The sequence below is a fragment of the Musca domestica genome, unplaced genomic scaffold (genome assembly GCF_030504385.1).
Source record: "Musca domestica strain aabys unplaced genomic scaffold, Musca_domestica.polishedcontigs.V.1.1 21, whole genome shotgun sequence".
NCBI classification, from domain to species: Eukaryota; Metazoa; Arthropoda; class Insecta; order Diptera; family Muscidae; genus Musca; species Musca domestica.
Window position 1 is genome coordinate 9,047,869 of NW_026712258.1, and position 18,305 is coordinate 9,066,173.

Consider the following 18,305-nt stretch of genomic DNA (forward strand, 5'->3'; position numbering starts at 1 on the left):
TACCAAAGTGTTGATCACCTCAAGCAAGGGCTTCGACTGGAATGCCCCAAAATTCCGCAGAGCAATATTCGGGCTGAGTGTGACGGTTTCATTGGCCGTTTGAAGGCCATAATTCCTGCCAAAGGTGACAAATTCGAACAAATCTAAACTTATTCTAAAATTTGATGCTGTTTGCGACATTTTTGCTTTCATTCAATAAAATTTAAAAAAAAAAATGTAAAAATTATGGCGTTTGACTTTGTTGCAGTTTTTTTTATCTCACCCTGTAGTTGAATAAGTAAAAGTAAAAAAAGTAAATATATAAACACTCGATTCCGTTACGGAATATCAAATCAGTCTCGACGTCGACAGCAAGTGATGTTATCCCAGAAGTGACGGGGGTATCGGCCCCGATAAGTGCTTCGAATTCAGTCTGTGGTAAGAGGTAACTTTGATCTATACTCCCAAAGCTGGAAAACCTAGTCACACATAACTCAATGACTATAGACAGATTAGCTTTTCTTTGTTTTTAACGAAGACCTTAGAAATGTGGAAATTCGTTTAAAACAAGTACATCGCACAACGCTTATGTAAAGGTCGAATAGTGGACACCGCTTTACATGAAGTTGTGGGATTTATAGATAACTCCAACTTAACATTAGCTTTTTTTGGATCTAGAGGGGGTTAGGTTAGGCTAAGTTAAATGATGCGCGGTTGTCTTAGGGTAACCGTTCCACTTGGGTTCATCCTATCATGGAGAAAAGAGAAAAATAATCATTAGAATTTAAAAGATAGTTCACGTCTGAAAAAATTATCGAGTCAAGTGTCGAATAATTTCAGACTCGGTTTTAGAGAATGAATACAGATCGTGGGTTAATTGTTCTCCCACGACCCTGTGTGGGAGTGGAATAGTGGCAAAGTAAATGTTCGACTGTCTCAATTTTTTCATTTATCGCATTTACAGAATTGTTTTACAGAGGATGATAGTGATTCCAAGTTCCTCATCAAATAGAAGTGAGTTGTTCTCAATACTAGAAAGAACACTTCTAACAGAGTCTCAATGTCTTGGTTTTCTGCAGAAGGGCGGACAACTGTTCCCTTTGCTTGTGAATACTGTCACAGATAACGTCCCTGTACGTCATTAGTACGTCGTCCTCGCCTAAATTTAAAATTATGTTCTTTGTCTGGTCCGCGGTCGTTGCTTCAACAGATGCAATTTGGTTGTTAGTGGCTGGAGTTTTTGTGTTTTTAAGATATAGTAAAACTATTCTAGCCTTGATTTCTCCAATAGAATAAACGAGAGGCCCTATGCAGCCTTTGTCCTCTACATCTGTTAAATTTGGTTGAATTCGAGTCCGTCTCTACTGACTTTTTTTGCTTTATAATAAAAAATCGTAATGATATTAGATTCTTTCTGGATCTGAAACGGACTTAGTTTTGATAACAACATCTAAATCATAGTCTATTTGAATAGGGACCGCCACGGGGCCCACCTAGACAATAATATATACGCGACTTATACTTTGTTTACAAAATTGTATGTACCTCCAGACAATTTAACGGACATGCACAAGGACACAATACCCTGCAACACAATGGTGGTGGTGTAGGGTATACAAACGTTTTAATAAAGAACTGATGTGAATATGTTAATGTGCATTCCTCAATTAATCACACTCTTACTCATCCCAAATTGTCCAACCTCAGTTGAATGAATGATGTGCCAAGATACTGAAAAAAAATTCAAAACTCATCTTCGTATCTGAATTGCTGGAAATGATATCTTCTAGAATTGAAAAACGACACGACACAAAGCCAATATGAATGAATGGCTCAAACATTGCTCGTACTCGGGACACAGGGTATTCTCTCTGCTCTTTTGATATTTTTCAGTTAATGTCGAGTTGTTAAAGCGTTCAGTTGTGTTGCACGAACATAAGCGGCGCGCCAAAACGTTAACAAAAAAATACTCAAGTTGTTATAGCAACGGACAATAACAATTGATACATAAATAAAACCATATGTACATGTGTTTGTATGCACATACCTGTGTAGTTGAAAGTACATTAAAAAAAAACAAACAAAGAAGACAATTTCTTTTAAATATTTAGCTGAATTTAATGCATATTGTTGATACCGGACGTATAATTCCGATTTAAAACTTCCCATTGAACGAACAGTCGGATACAACACAATTGTGTCGAAAATAGAATTTCAAAACTGATGTAAGCATTGATTCCTAATCCGTACAACTGGAATACATTGAACAAATACTGAAAATAAACTATTTTCAACTATTATTTGTTTTTTTAAGATTGACGATTTGAATGAAAAAGCGAAAAAAAAAACATCTGAGTATTTAAAGTACAATAGTCAGCGAGAAGATGGCCCAGGCTATAGCAAACGCTCTAAACAATGACTCTGAAGTAAGTTAAACAAATTGTAACTGAATTCAAAATGTACACTCATTATATGAGCAAAAAAATCAAACGAATTTGAAAAAAAAAATAAATCTGTTAGAGTGAAGTGAAACATAATTTCACAATAGAGTTACAAACCAAACGTACAAACATACATTTATACAAATGTATGTGGTTGTGGTTAATAACAATTGCAAAATTGCTCAAATTTATGATCTACTTTTTATTTCGGCTGAAGTGAAAAACTATACTTAAAAATAAAACGAACTTATTGTCGGACACAACCGGGCTTTTCATTTAAAGGGCCTGAGGAGGTAGTCGCATCGACACAACAGTTGGGGCAATGAGCTAACTAATTTTGGAATTGAAAATTTTTAATGAAAAATTATTGAAATTTTGTTTTTTTTTTTTTAATTGCATATCACAACAACCTGCTATTGGCATCGTAGAAAAATCTACTTATTTTTTGAAAATACATTTTAAAATTTTTGACATAACAATGTTCCCAAGCATTGATGCATATACGCCACGTAAATCGTATTCATAAATCCATTGGACATTATTTGATGTATACGCTATGGAATTAGCATTTGACATCGAGTGGATTTAAACGTACTTTTAATTTGATCCTTTTTTTGAAGTGGGCAAAAAAAGGAGAAATATAAATGGAAAGCCTGGGTTTCCGCTCAAAAGTATGATACAAACTGTTCAATAAGAAAAAAGGTAAAGAAAACATTTTTATGCAAATTATCTGGATTTAAACGTATTCCACTTTAAACTACAACTCCAGTAAGAAAGAGAATGGTTGGAGCCGTTATATGGGTGATCATAATAAACAGAGAGTCTATAAAGACAATTTTATACTACAACGATTGTAATCTATTGTGAGTCTTAACTACCAAATTTTACATAGTTTCGCGGGTAAATGTGACTAGGATGACTAGGACAACGTTTTGTTAACGGTTTTAGAACCCTTTATGAAGTACAAATACCAAATGTCACACAAATCTATTGGAAAATATGGCTTAAATCGTCAAAATATCCGATAGAACCATTATATGTGCGGTATAGGAAAACGTGGACATAGATGTTCAATGTTCTGCCACCGGAGCTAGAACCCGTAACGAACTACAAATACCAATTTTAGACAAATTGGTGGAAATATGTGATTAAAATCGTCAAAATACCTAATATCGGGAGGTACCGCTATCCTTAAACGTGGACCGATGTATTTCATTTTCAATACCAACCATCCTAGACACAAAGCAACGGTGTCAAATTTTAAAGCTCTACGTCAAATAATGTGAGCTGTATCTTGATTTCAACAGGCAGACGGACAGACATCGTAAAGTAATTTCAAATGAGAATACCCATCTCTGCATTTTCTCTAGTTTATCTTGTTACATTTCACTAAATAAAAACAGGTTCCCATCTCTAATTTGTGTATGTACAATGGATTTATAAATACAAATTTTGACAATAAGATGCTGTCAAATGAATAATTTTTGAAAAGTTTGTGAACATATGATTGCATGACTTTACCTCCTTGATTCTACCATGGGAAAAAGTTGCAAAACTAGTAGGTTCTGGCAGGTTGCACAAACTTGTAAAAAATTACAGAATAGGCCTTCTGCCTAACAAGAGATATACGAACACCACGGGATTTTGAGGTGGACCCCACCTATAAAGATGCAGTCGTCTCACAGCTGTTTGAAGCTAAGGTCTTTGGCGTGGTCGACAGCGATCCAATCTTTTGAATTCTCGACTCAACTTTGGTACAAGCTGAATTACTTTCGGGAAGGAAATATTTTCCACTAAAAGACTGAAAATTCCCCACGCTTCAGGGGAGGGGATAATTCTTTTTAATCTTTCTAGGGCAGGCTACAATTAAGAGAGGAGAAATTCTTTTTAATCTTTCTAAGAAGGTTGCAATTCTTTCTAATCGGTGTGTTGTCCATGCCATTGTCAGAAAACTCATTGTTCCGAAGATTGTCCCTCGTGGAAGTCCGATTTTTTTCGGAACGGGTTAAAACTGTGAATTTTTCAAAACTTCTATAAATTGGGTAATGAATCCCCGATTTGAACATTTCTATATTTCTATTAATATTAGAGCTCCGCCGCAAACGAGATATAGGCCCACTCGTGTCGCGGCACACTCGCCTCACTGTTGTAATTTTTCTGCTGATTTTCTTTTTTAGTCTTTTCTGCAAAATTGTTGTTTTACAGGAACCGAGGGAAGTTAGTTGGGGGATTACCCCAAAAAATAACAATCTGCTCACCTAGCCTAATAAACCAAATGTCTATGGCAATGCTGATTTGAATGCCGTAAAATGCCAAATTATAGATTTGCTCCTTGAGTTTTTTTTTTTAATTTATGAAAGTTTTTATCCCATTTCTATCAATTGTCTGAAATATTCAAAATTTAATTATTATTTTTTATTTATTATTTATGATTAATTCATTGCATTATAAACAAAAAAAGAACAATTTTATTGTGTATTTCAAAATGGAGCCCCTTCAAAAGGCCTTTAGTTCCCCCAGTCCAACACACAAAAAATTAAGATATTATTCATCTGATAACTTAATAAAAAATGAGTTATTGCCATTCTGTGTATTCGTATGTCTGTATCCAAGCATACATATTAGTATGTACGTATGTATCTTATTTTTGCAATGGACATTTGTGTTCGTACACACACATGTGTATGTGTGTGTTAAAAAAAATAATTAACTAATTACAGCACGAGTTGAATCTGAAGTCTTTTTTCAGACATGGTCGATTGTCTTATTATCACTTGGACTGTCTTAATACAAAAGGAAAAGTTTTAAAAAAGGTATGGCGATAAATGGAAATTAACACGGCTACTTGAAATGGGCTAGGGTAGTGAGAACATGTGTATAATTCCCATGGAAATTTCTAATATTGTAATTATTTCCTATTGTTTCTTCATTTGAAATTGGAAAACTCAAGGTTATGTTATGAACGTATTTCGATACAGCCATGGTACAATGAAGAGAAGGTAGGTCAACTTTGAAAAAATTGCAAGTATAGAGGTCTACCTGTTTGGCTTGTAATGTCAGAATTACTATCAAAACAATAAAAAAGCAAACAACTTGTTGCATTGATTTTGAATAAATAATTTAAAACCGCGAAAACTGAATGAATGGTCAAGATTTCTTTTCAATATCATGTTCTATATATCTCTTATGGTTTATTTCGCGACAAAAACTGTAGATTTTGTCGATGCATTCGTTGCAATAAGCATTTTGAAAACACCCGAATTTGAATATTTTCTGAACAATTTTTTATTATTGAAAAGAAGACACACACATAAGCAAATGAAGTTGACATATTAAGCCAGAAAAATAAAAAAATTTAAATCATATGGTAGTTCTGCCCTACCTTGAATTCATTGTACCATGGATACAGCTAACAGAGGCTTATTAAAAACTGTAACCAACAGAAAAATTATATATACAGTTTGTCAAATAATTCTTTGCAAAATTAAAAAAATTATTTTTTTTTCATATATAAAGTAAAAATTTATTAAGAAAACTATTTTTTTACATTTTTTTCTTTTACTATATATTAGATTTAATAGTAAATATTGATGTTAATGAAAAAAATTATACGTTTCTACATTAAATAAAAAAATAAAATGCAAAAACAAAATAAAAGCAAATATTTCCTTGTCAATAAATTCTTTGCAAAACTAAAACTCATAGTAGAATTACAACAGAAACTTAAAATTTTTTTTACTATGAAGGTTAATATTTGGTATGGTGTCCATTAGCATCCATGACTGCCTTTAGCCGACGCGGCATTGACTGTATTAGTCCATTTATATCGTAATATTCAGGAATTTTCTGCCATTCTTCTTGTATTGCTTTGACTCAAGCGTTTTTATTGGTAGGACCGCGTTTTTGCAACCTTTTTCTTCAATAATGCCCACAAATTTTCTATGGGATTTAAGTCTGGACTTTGGGGAGGAGCGTCAATAACTTTGCTGCAATTATAAAGCAACCAGGTCCTGCAAAGTAACGATTTGTGGATTTGTGGAGGATCAACATACCCGAAACTTTTGGCACTCCTGGATAATTCATTTTTCAGAATGTCCAAATAATATTCTTTCGTCATAGTTTCGTTAAAAATACGCAGCACCCCAACGCCCTTTGAAGAAATACAACCCCACACCATTACAGAGAGCTTGCCAAACTTAACTGTTGGTATTATATTTTTTTATTGAAGTGCAGAGTTGGCTTTCTCCATACTTTACTGGGTCTGTCCAGATGATATAACATGATTTTTGTCTCATCGCAAAAAATTACGTCGTTCCAGTACTCCTCAGCATTTGTAACATTATTAATAGAAAATGTAAGCCGCTTCTCAGTGTTAACAGCATGGCTACATGAGAGGAGTACTTGTGGATTTTTAAGACTTTTCTAACAGTCTCGTGGCTCACTTCCTTATGACACTCATTTTTTATGTCCAATGCCAACTGCCTCAGAATTGTTTGCGGATTTTATTCTATTTTTTTTTTTAAATTTTGGACTGATCGCGTCTGTTGAGTTTTGGTGGTCTTCCCTTAGAATTGTTAAGGTGCGGACGATTTTCTTTTTCTGCACGGTTAATTATATTAATTAATTGGTTGAAATCGCAGTTTCTGTTTAAATGTGCACTTGTCCAAATAATAAATCGTATTAAAATATTAGTGGAGAGCAAATTAAAGAAGCAGACCAATTTTTTTCGAAAATGATGTACCGTTATTTAGTTTTGTTTTCCTTTTCCACCTATGTTTACATTTTGCAAAGATTTAATTGACAAGAGAATATTTGCTTTTGTTTTGTTATTTTTTGGTTTGCTTTATATAGAAATTTACATGTTTTTTTATTAATGTCAATAGTAACTGTCACCTTTAATATAAAATAAAAGAAAAAGTGTAATAAAGTTCGTTTTTGTTTATACATTTTCAATTTAAATATCAAAATTACGACTTTTTTGCATTTTGCAAAGAATTTTTGACAAACTGTATATTCTTCTATATAATAATGCTATTCTCGAATTAGAATAGACACTATATCTTAAAATTTTACGAAGATTTGGTCTTGAGGCACTTAAAAAAAGAATTCGTGTTGTTAATGCTACACGCATTGGGGTATTTGTTTTCGGTGGTTCAGCACATATGCCTTGTTACAGGTTAGAAACCACTTATGTACGTAGATATTCTGATCATATGAGAGAAAAAGGTATGATGAGTATTGTTTATATACTACACAAAATATCCAATATATGCTCTGTTTCGGAATTGCAAATCTGAAACTTTTTATTACGATTACAAATAAAAAGTGTGTCAGTACATTACAAGGCTATCAAAAGAAACATTTATTCGGGTGAGTCTATGAATCATGCTTCGTAGTTATATTTAAATAACTTAATTAATTTTTCAAAAGATAAAAAATTGAAAAAAAAATATTTTTCAAAAAATTAATAAAATTATTTATGTGTAGCTACGGAGCATGATTCACAGAATCAATCGAATACAATATTTCTCTTGTATACATACACAGTTTTTGTGTTGAATAATAAACAAAATAATTTTAAAATTCAGTTGAAATCTCAATTCAAATTTACAGTTTTTGGGGAGAGTGAATGTTTAGTGGCTTACAACCACTCGTAAATGAAAGACGTGATGTCTTTTATGAAATCAATGATCTCGGCTTACACAAACGCTATCCTCCGGATTGTGTTTTCAAATATATTCAATCTTTCCTACCTTGTAATTATTGTACCATGCTAAGAAGTATCGAACATATCTTAAAAATATTTTTAAGAAATTGTGAGGGGATTAGTAAAAGGAATTTATTTATTTTTTTCCTTTACTGAGAATGACCCTAATTTAATAAAACTCAGTAACGAAAGTCTCAAAGTCGGGTGGCGCCGACTTTATGATACCCTACACCACTTTGCATATTTAGTAGAGCTTCACATAACAAATAAAAGTTTTTATGGGGAATTTGAGAAAATTAAATAATGCCAACTAGGGTTATAGTTATAATTTAAAGTCCAAAAGAACTAATATATTATGAGGGGAATATCCTCCTCTGAATCGATTTCTACTAAATTTTCCGAGGCATTTGTGCCTTTTCAATTCGGGATTGTATTACCCATTTGGTGCACAGTTAACTTGAAATCTGATAAAGATATATATGGGAGCTATATAATAATCTGAATCGATCTCGATACATTTTGGCAAAGGTATTTCTGAGCTGTATTTGATATATTCCCCCGAATGTCGTTGTTACGGAGTACATATTACGGCTGCGGAGAAGACATATGACAAATCGGATGAAAATTATATATGAGAGCCATAGCTATATCTGAACCGATTTTCAAATTTGGCAAACTTGTTTCTTGACTCAATTTGGTTGTAAGTACGAAATTCCATTCCATTTGAGCTATTATTACACGTTTGATGCACAATAAAAGAAAAATCGGATTAAGATATATATGGGAGCTGTATCCAAATCTGAAGGTGAAGGTATTTCTGAGCTATATTTGATATATGTCCCCAAATATTGTTGTTACAGAGCGCATATTACGGCTGCGGAGGACAAAAATAACAAATCGGATGAACAGTATATATGGGAGCTAATGCTACATCTGAACCTATTTCGATCAAATTTGGCATACTTATTTTCAGGTCTAATCTGGTCGTATGTGCAAAATTCCATACTATAATAAAAGGCGAATCGGACAAAGATATATATGGGAGCTATATCTAAATTTTGACAGATTATTTCCAATTGCAATAAATGCGACCTGTACTTTGTTTACAAAAATGCATGCATAAAACGACTCAGAATGTGATTCTATGCAGATCATACAAAGGAACTATGGGTCTATCAGGTTTCCTTTTGCCTGTTACAAACAAATGCACAAAGACATAATACACTGTCCACCTTGTGGTGTAGGGTATAAAAATATTGTTATGTTCGAATTGTGGATTGACGGGCACATTCTCTTCGCTTTATGCTGCATTCAGGGGTTTTCAAAATGTTGGTAGCTTATGGTGTGGCGTCTGAAGGAGTAAAACTACTAGAAGGTAATGTCAACTAACTACTTCCTACATTACCAGCAGGTTTTAAACAAATGGGATACTCCACAAAACATTGGACATAATTTGACCGTATTTGCCATGATAAAGCTTAAATTGAATGTACTGCTTTAATTGAAAAATGTGGCTGGAAGCTTTAAAATACGATTCTAAAACCTGCACTTACCTTTATATTTTAACTAGCTGGCCCGGTCCGCGCTGCCGGCCCGTAGTTTTTGTCTATTATGCATATATTCCCAAGCATAATTATTCACAGATATGACTGATATAAGTGTTCACGTACATGTCGATTTAAAGTGTTTTAAAATACCTGTACCCATTTTTAACCAGTGGGCTTCAATATTTAAACCGTGGGCTTCAACTGTGTGGATGTGCTATACAAATCTATTAAAAAGTATATATCAATCTTATCGCCATATAAGGGATCAAATTAATTTTGAATATGGTAAAAATCGTAGCAAAATCTTCCAGTCAAATGAGCAGTAATTTGGAATTTGCTGTATTTTGTATACTACATAATTGAGGGCTGAATGATTTAAGAATAGCCAAAGTTAATTACTTTTTTAAACCCATTAGCAACTTAGATTGTGCATTAGAGTCCTCATAAGTCCCCCTAACCATGTCAGTCTGTTTGTCCGCCAAAAGGTGGACTTAAGAGGGTATTATAACATGGATAAAAATTCTAAAATTTGTAGATATGTTGAAATTTTAGTGTAAGATTTTCACCCCCCTAATACGCATTATTAGCCAAATTCTTTGAAATGTGGTTAAATTAGGAGGTACCTTCTTTATATGGGCACTACTCCGAAACATCGACCTACATTGAAAACTTTCTTCTACCCCTTATAATCCAAGATGACAAATAGAGGCCAAATCAAAAATATAGCAGAACAATATAGCATGTCATAGCATTTCGCGTGATTTAAATAAGTAAACATAGTTTTATCCACCTCATAATTGAGGGCAGAATGATAAGATGGGAATTAATTTTATTTGCCATTTAAATTGTAAGTTGGAGACCCCTTAAATTTCATATTTTCATCATAGGATAATTCAATGATGATTAAACAAATATTCGGTCCCGTGCTACTTTCTTATATTTGTAATTTGTTCATGTTTCCACAATTTATTTCATATGGATGCACATCCCAAATCTACGTTCCCAACCAATATTCTCTTGGGGGTTAAAAATTCAATAGAATACAAAATTTTCTTTTCTGACCACACATTAGATGTGAAAGTGGACTTGGGGATACTCCAATGTGGGGACTTTACTTAAATAAATTCCTATGTGGCAATTATCTGTATGATGGTTCCCTACCCCAGGGTGGCATGAATAAATTTTTTTAGCCAAATCAATTGATGAATGTGGTCAATACCAATATGGGCCCTACTCTGAAAATTTCAAATTTTATGCGAAGAGGTTATCTACCCCCTTAGAAACAAAAATGTCAAATAAGGGCCAAAAAATGAAAAAAGTGGCCGGCCAAGACCCCAAAAATAACTTAAATCATAGATGGTTATATAAATATGAAATCGGGTTGTTCCCTTATCCGTGAGTTATGGTCGATATAAAGACCTGCAAAAGTGATTTTAGGTATTTTGAATGTTTGGGAAGAATTTCTGGAAGGATATAAAACCTTTTCTTACTAAAAGTCCCATTCGCTCTACTATTTTGCACCTTTTATTTCAATATTGGTATATTACTTATTATTCTCCCAAAGAATTTTGCATTTAGAGCTCTCATTGGACGGATCATTGTCACGCTTTGAAATGAGCCCCATTAAGCTTTTTCGGTCATTTTTGTTTGTTTAAACGTGTTCGCATCTTCCAGCTAACCCACGATGTAGGCCCTGGAGTTGAAAGGTAGATGTCAGTTAACATCCTATTTCGCACTTATTCAATTTTTTTAGTGAAAAATTATTCTTTATTTTGTTCACAAAAAAAATTGACAAAAAAAAGAATAACAAATTGAAAAAGTCTTCAACTTTTTCGCTGATTTTTTACAGCAAATATTTTAAGATCCTTCCTTACAAAGTTTGTCAATAGAATGTACTATTACTTTAAAATTCGATTCCATTGAAAATGTTTTTTTGATTTTTGCATTGAGATCTCTTTTTCATGATTTTTCAGCGATTTAGAAAAAGTAATTATCTTTTAACTTTGGTGTGACCGCGTTAAATTATTTCGATATCATCTATTCCGTTTCGCCACCACATAATTCGCTACTACACTTCCATGTAACCCGCCATCAATTTCAGTTCTCAAGAAATCATGTCAATTAAATAAATTGGTATAAATATTCGAATTCAAAAATATAATATAAAAAAACACTACAAATGTACATTAGAAAAAAGTAAGTCAAAATGGAAACAAAATCATGCAAAATAAAACATTACTATTGTACATTTGAAAAGTCAAAATGATTTTTTTTGGATATTATCCTTTTCGGAAAAGAGACAATTCCGAATTTGTTTGAATCGTTAAAATCTGTCCAGCGGTTCTTAAGTTATAAGCGTAGTAACTAACACAACTTACATTTATATATATATAGATTAAAAATTTTGATTATGAATCCCACCGATCCGATTTTCTTTAAACATTTGTTTGTGACATGCAGAAAGAAACGAAATAATTCCATTTGATAGTCTTCACACTGATGACGTAAAGCTTCAAAAGTTGGCAGAACAATTTGTATTGTGTCTAGGATGGTTGGCATTGAAAATGAGATAGATCGGTTCACGTTTTTGTATAGCTCCCGTATAAAGGTAACTCCCGATGTTAGGTATTTTGAAGATTTTTGCCACCTTTTTCAACGGATTTGGATTGTAGCTCCGGTGGCAGAACATAGTATGTATAGGCCGCCAAATAATGTTACCTCTGGATATTCAGTATTTTGATGATTTTTGCAACATTTTTCCACAGATTTGTCTAAAAAATGGTATTTTTAGTTCAAAATAGGTTCTAACTCAGGCGGCAGAACATTGAATATTTAGTTCCATATAAAGATACCCACCCATACTCGGTATTTTGATAATCCTAGTCACATTTACCCACGAAATTGTTCCAATTTGGTATTTAAAAAGATTTGGTAGATGACTATACTTGAAGTATAAAACTGTCTATAGGGGTTCCCGTTTTGGTATGGCCCCCATACAACGGCCTCATCCACTTTATGTGTTTTTTTTGTTTTGAAGAGTTTAATAGCTGTATCCAAGCGGTCTTACTGGTATTTTTAGTTTGAAAGGGAACTCGTTTGAATTCAAATACTTTTATATTAAAATATTTTCTTACCCAAAGTTTTCTTCAGTTAAGTCATGGTAGAATTAAAAAGGGAAACGTTTTTGCAATCATATTTTTACAGTATTTCAAAAAAAAAATCCTTTGTATATATAAATCTATTACATAAACACAAATCGGAGATGGGAACCTGGTTTCTATGCAGAGAAATCTGACAATGTAAATTACAGAAAATTTAGAGATGGATAAACCTTTTTGAAATGACTTTACCTTCTTAATTTTATCATGAGTTAAATCAACAAATCAAAACACTTTTGAAAATATGTCCTCCAATCATGTATAAATTAGCCTTTAGTAGAGTAAAATTTAGAAATGTTCTGACAATTATACGTCTAATAAGTTGCCAGCTGTTTTTTTATTAATCAGGTTTTGCTAGGTGTCACCATGGTAGAATTAAGAAGGTAAAAAAGAAGGTAAAAAATTAAGAAGAAAAATGCAACTCTGTGCAGGAGTCTTATAGTGCCAAATAGACTTTTTGCATCAAGCTTTTACTTTAAAATAAAATTAAATCATAAATTGTTATAATAATTCCTTGCTCCCGGAAAAACATTTGGAACAATCATATGTCATATAAGATGTGGAATAAGAGCGTCCTTGACTTCAAATTTCTGGTACATCCAGCGTGAAAATTTTGTATAATTATAAATCTCACAAAATGCAAAATAATCAATCATCTTATTTTTTTCAAACTTTTCACATCATAGTGCGTCTGCACACACAAAATCTGATGTAGAGATGGGATGCAAATTTTGCGATGTCTGTAAATGAAGATTGGGATCATCATTTACGGTGTTCTTTGGATTTGGGAACAATAAAAAAACATTCCCTCCAGAATCAAAACATGTTATCTTATTTTCAAATTCAAAATTTACGTTGTTTTTTTGTTTTGAATTTAAATTTATGTTTATCAAAATCATTTTGACAATGCGATGTTGTCAAATGAAGTAGATTGATAGAATTTTACTCAAATATATATTATGTCTGCAGGACTTTTGGTATTGAAAATGGGCCATGTAGGTCCACGTTTTGGTATAGTCCCCATATAACGGTACCTCCCGATATTCGGTGTGTTGATGATTGTTGTTTCAATTTTGGTATTTAAAGTTCGTAATGGATACTACAGCATATGACAAGAGATTGTCTGTGCAGATCCACGTCTTCGTATAGCCCCCATATAACGGTACCTCCTGTAATTTGGTATTTTGATGATTTTAGCGACATTATTCACCGGAATTGTTTCAAATTTAGTATTTGATGTTCGTAATGGATACTACAGCCTAAGGCAGAAAATTGTCGGTGCAGGTCCACGCGTTCGTATAGCCACCATATAACGTATAGCCCCTTTATTGATCATTTTAGCTACATTATTCACCGATTTTTTTTTCAAGTTTCGCATTTGAAAAGATGCCTATGCAGGTCCACGTCGTCGTTCAGACCCTAATACGACGCCTACATTTTGGTATTTTTAAGATTTTAACAGAATTTTTAACGGACTTTATTTTTTTGAAAATTACCAAATTTGTTCCAAATGGTGGAGGGTATTCAAAGTTCGGCCCGGCCGAACTTACAGCTTCTTTACTGTTATGATTTATTTTATCACGATTTGTCACACAAAAATACTTTATTTCGTACCGCGATCTATTTATTTTTCATTCTTTTACCAGAAATGGTATCATACTATAATACCAAGAATGACACGCCGTTTAGGCGCTTTCATCTTTCTATCGATAAAATATTCAAAAATAAAAAAGTGCATAGGCAATTAGAACGATCATATTCAAATTGATGTAGACAATTGGATTATTTATCAGGGGTATCCAAATCGAATGGATTGAATCCGGTCACGAGCAATTTTAAATTTCTATGTATGATTAATAAATAGTGAAGCGAACCAAACTTTTAAAGGTTGTTTTTTTACATCTTTGCAAACATTTCTATCTCATCTAACAGCCGTGAAGTTGTCATGTCTGAATGTATTTTTGGTGTAAAATATGTCGCACTATCTTGTCCCAATAGATGTGGAGGTTCTTAATATTTGTTATCTAATGATAAATAGTCAAGGTATTGATAAAAGCAACAGAGTTGCTGGTGAAAAAAAGGAAACGGTTTTTTGGTTTTATTCTAACTTTCTAGAAGGTATGAGAGGCTGAAAAGACGACAGGCAATATACCGTTAAAATAGTCAACACATAGTTTTGTGGCAAAGATATTTTACTTAGCCTCGTTTGTTTACTCATTTCAAAAATTTGAATAAAACCGTTCCTAAAAATATATAATAATTCCCCTCATTTATTTCAGATGAAGTCAATGGACGCCAATAGATATGCCACAAAGAAAACAATTGCCCAGGGCATGCTGGACATTGCGTTGCTGACGGCCAACGCTTCCCAGCTGAAATACATTTTACAAGTGGGAGAACAACATCAATTCTACAAACTGATGCTCGTCCTGATTAGCCTCTCGATCATTCTGCAGGTAAGATTTGCACGGCTCTGTTCGTGTATGTGTTGTGGTATGTTGTAAGTATGTACATACATACGTACCTCATATGTATATTATGTATGTCTATTGTCTCAGATCCTGTCCGGTGTTCTAAGTTTGTCCCTGAGTCTAATGCGCGATTGTCGCATGCATATGCCGGAGTTCCATCAGTCGGCGAACTTCATCAATCACATACGCACTGGCTTTGCGTTTATTGTGACCATGATAAATCTGTTCATTTCGGCATTCGATTCGCGCTTACCACCCTCCCAAGGCGACTATCTCAGTGGACTCAATTAAAATTGTTGTTTAGTGCTGCATACATACAATGTACATATGGATATGTATGTATATTTCCGTTACCTTTGAATTTGAATTGATCAACCACATTAACTCTCTTTTACCGTCTCTCTATCTCTCTTCCACTCGTTCGCTATTATCTGGGAATGGATCGAATATATATGTATGCAGCTGCTGGTTGGTATATTGTTTGTCATCATCGGAAGTCTGAATATAAATCGGAAAACGGATCAAACCGCCGCAGTTATATTGAACGACATAATAATGGTTGTTATCTTTGTTATATCCGTAATAAATGTAGTGATATCCGGTTTTGGCATTGAATACTCATCGCAGCCATTGCGTCTATTGGATCAGCATCAAAAGGAACCCTAAAAATTCAAAATTTATTAAATTTAATTTTCAATTACCACACAAAAGTACATATGTATTTACATACACACTAACATACTCGATAATTTCTAAAATTATTTTTAAGCAATAGAAAAAAACAATAAATAAATTAATAATTGTCACCAATAGTTGTTTACAGTATAAACCGCATTGTGTATTTACTCATTTTGTATTTCCTCCTAGATAGCAGCCGGTTGTTTGTTGATGGTGGTCTCTGTGGTCGGAATACACAAAGGGAAGACGGAACGCGCCATAGCCGATGCCTTGAATCACGTTATAAATGGTTTGATTTTTCTCTCGCTATTTTGTGACATTATAAAAATGAATTTCGGACTCGATCCAGCCATACCAGACACCCAAAAGAATATAGGTGCCATCGAAAAGGATTAGATTGCTGTCGTAATAATAGATGTATAAACGTATTTCTTTTCATAACTATTTAAGAATACATATCAAAAGAAATGGTGGATAAAGGGTAGTGTCAAATAGACATTTAAATATGCAACAGTTGGTTTTGTTTATTTTTCTTTTTTAACAAAATTCTTATATTGGGGAAACCTGCGAAACAAGAATGGAATTTAGTATTATTCCACAAGATTGAATCTAAAATAGTAGAGAATACAGTTTTATCCCAATATTTTATAATGTATTGCCCATTAACATCGAATGTATCATGGTACAATAAAAAGGTAAGGTAGAGCTACCAGCTGATTACAATTTTTTTCTAAGTCTGCCCAGCCAATTTTGTGTATATATTTATTATTAAAAACAAAGTATTTTCAAAATCAATTATCGGAAGAAACTTAAATTACGGGGCGCTCATTAATAATATTAACTAGATTTGCAATGGAATTGAAAGACTGAACACTTAGGGTCATATTTTTGAAAGAACAACCTGGTATTTCATTCATCTTTCGCGCTATTTGACACATTATGGAAATGAACAAAAAATATCAAATAGATGAAAACAACTTGTTGCCTATAATTTTGAATAATTCTAACAGGAAGCGGGACTCAGGACTGTATTTCTGTAGTATATATTTCATATATGCATAAACATTTTGGAATTTTAGGAAACAAGAAATATACGCGAAAAAAGTATCCGCTTCATCGCCGTTGGCGTTTTGTTAAGCATAAGAGCGAATTATTTTATTGTAAGGCAAACTATATGCTCACAGTGTAATTTTGCCCTTCAGTGAAATTTTATATCAAAACAATGTATACCTATTGTATATCAAGAAATTGGATTAAATCACAAAACGTCATATCGGATTTGACAATAGTATTACTATAGAGTCAAGTCAGCTGGGGTTTGATGTTTCCTGTAACTAGTTTTGTCATTGGTTTAAATTATTTAACGGTTTGGATCAGATTTTTAAAAGAAATTTCAGAATTTAATTTATCTTTCGAGCATTTTAAAAATGAACCAAAATATTATATTTTAGGACTTCCCAAATAGTGTGGATTTAATATCGAATGTGACAGTTCTACAACTGAGAATATGAAAATATTCTATTGGAAGAAACTTGTCAATTTCGGCCAATTCCTCAGAACAATCATAGATTTTAGATGACAACCTTGTTTGAAAGTTGTCATAGTGCCATAGCTTAAGTATAAGGTCCCCCGTCAATCCAGGTAGTGGGATCGACGCAGCTGCTGGGACAATGAACTGTGAAAACGATTTTGGAATTGAAAATGTTGAATTAAAAATTATTGAAATTTGTAAAAATTGTTTATAAATGCACATCATAACAACCTCTAATATACGTCATACAAGAAAACTTATAAAAATCAACGTATTTTTGACAAAATATTTTAAAATTTTTGACCTGTATTCTTCTACCATGGCAATATTGTGATTGAAATCACAGAACAAAAAAAAAACAAATAGCCAAAAATTGTGACCAAATGTTGACATTTCATCAGATTTATAATATTTACGAATCTATTCTCCTTATAGTACCATGGGTACGACCTTGACACAATAACAGAAGGTAGAACAAAGTCTCCTCCTAAATACATTGTAAGGAAAGGATTTCTGTTCAAAGTTATGCTATATATAACCATAGTAAAATTAAGAAGATAAAGTCATTTCAAATAAGCATATCCATCTCTGCATTTTCTGTAACTTACCTTTTTATGGTATTATTATTACAGGTAACAGCAAGTCCCAGCTTTTTGATTATATAGTAATACACATGGTACAATAAAAAGGTAAGGTAAAGCTACCAGCTGATTACACTTTTTTCTAAGTGTGTCCGACTTCTGCCAATTTTGTGTATGTATTTATTGTTTTGAAAAAAGAAAATAAAATATTT

The 18,305-nt window shown here is 32.9% G+C and overlaps 1 protein-coding gene across 3 annotated transcripts; it reads left to right on the forward strand.

Moving 5' to 3' along the window:
* Window positions 1-1,867: 1,867 nt before the first annotated feature.
* LOC101893824 (ninjurin-1) lies at window positions 1,868-16,494 on the forward strand. 3 transcript variants are annotated; one of them, XM_005188284.4, is made up of 5 exons: window positions 1,868-2,204; window positions 2,294-2,405; window positions 15,112-15,288; window positions 15,391-15,638; window positions 15,766-15,906. In XM_005188284.4, exons 2-4 carry the CDS (start codon window positions 2,364-2,366, stop codon window positions 15,592-15,594), a joined length of 423 nt encoding a protein of 140 aa, XP_005188341.1. In that variant the 5' UTR covers window positions 1,868-2,204; window positions 2,294-2,363; the 3' UTR covers window positions 15,595-15,638; window positions 15,766-15,906. The 3 variants fall into 3 exon arrangements, with proteins under 3 accessions (XP_005188341.1, XP_005188340.1, XP_005188342.1); XM_005188283.4 differs by lacking the exons at window positions 15,391-15,638; window positions 15,766-15,906 and adding an exon at window positions 16,171-16,494; XM_005188285.4 differs by lacking the exon at window positions 15,391-15,638 and having other exon boundaries at window positions 15,766-16,132.
* The last annotated feature ends 1,811 nt before the right edge of the window (window positions 16,495-18,305 follow it).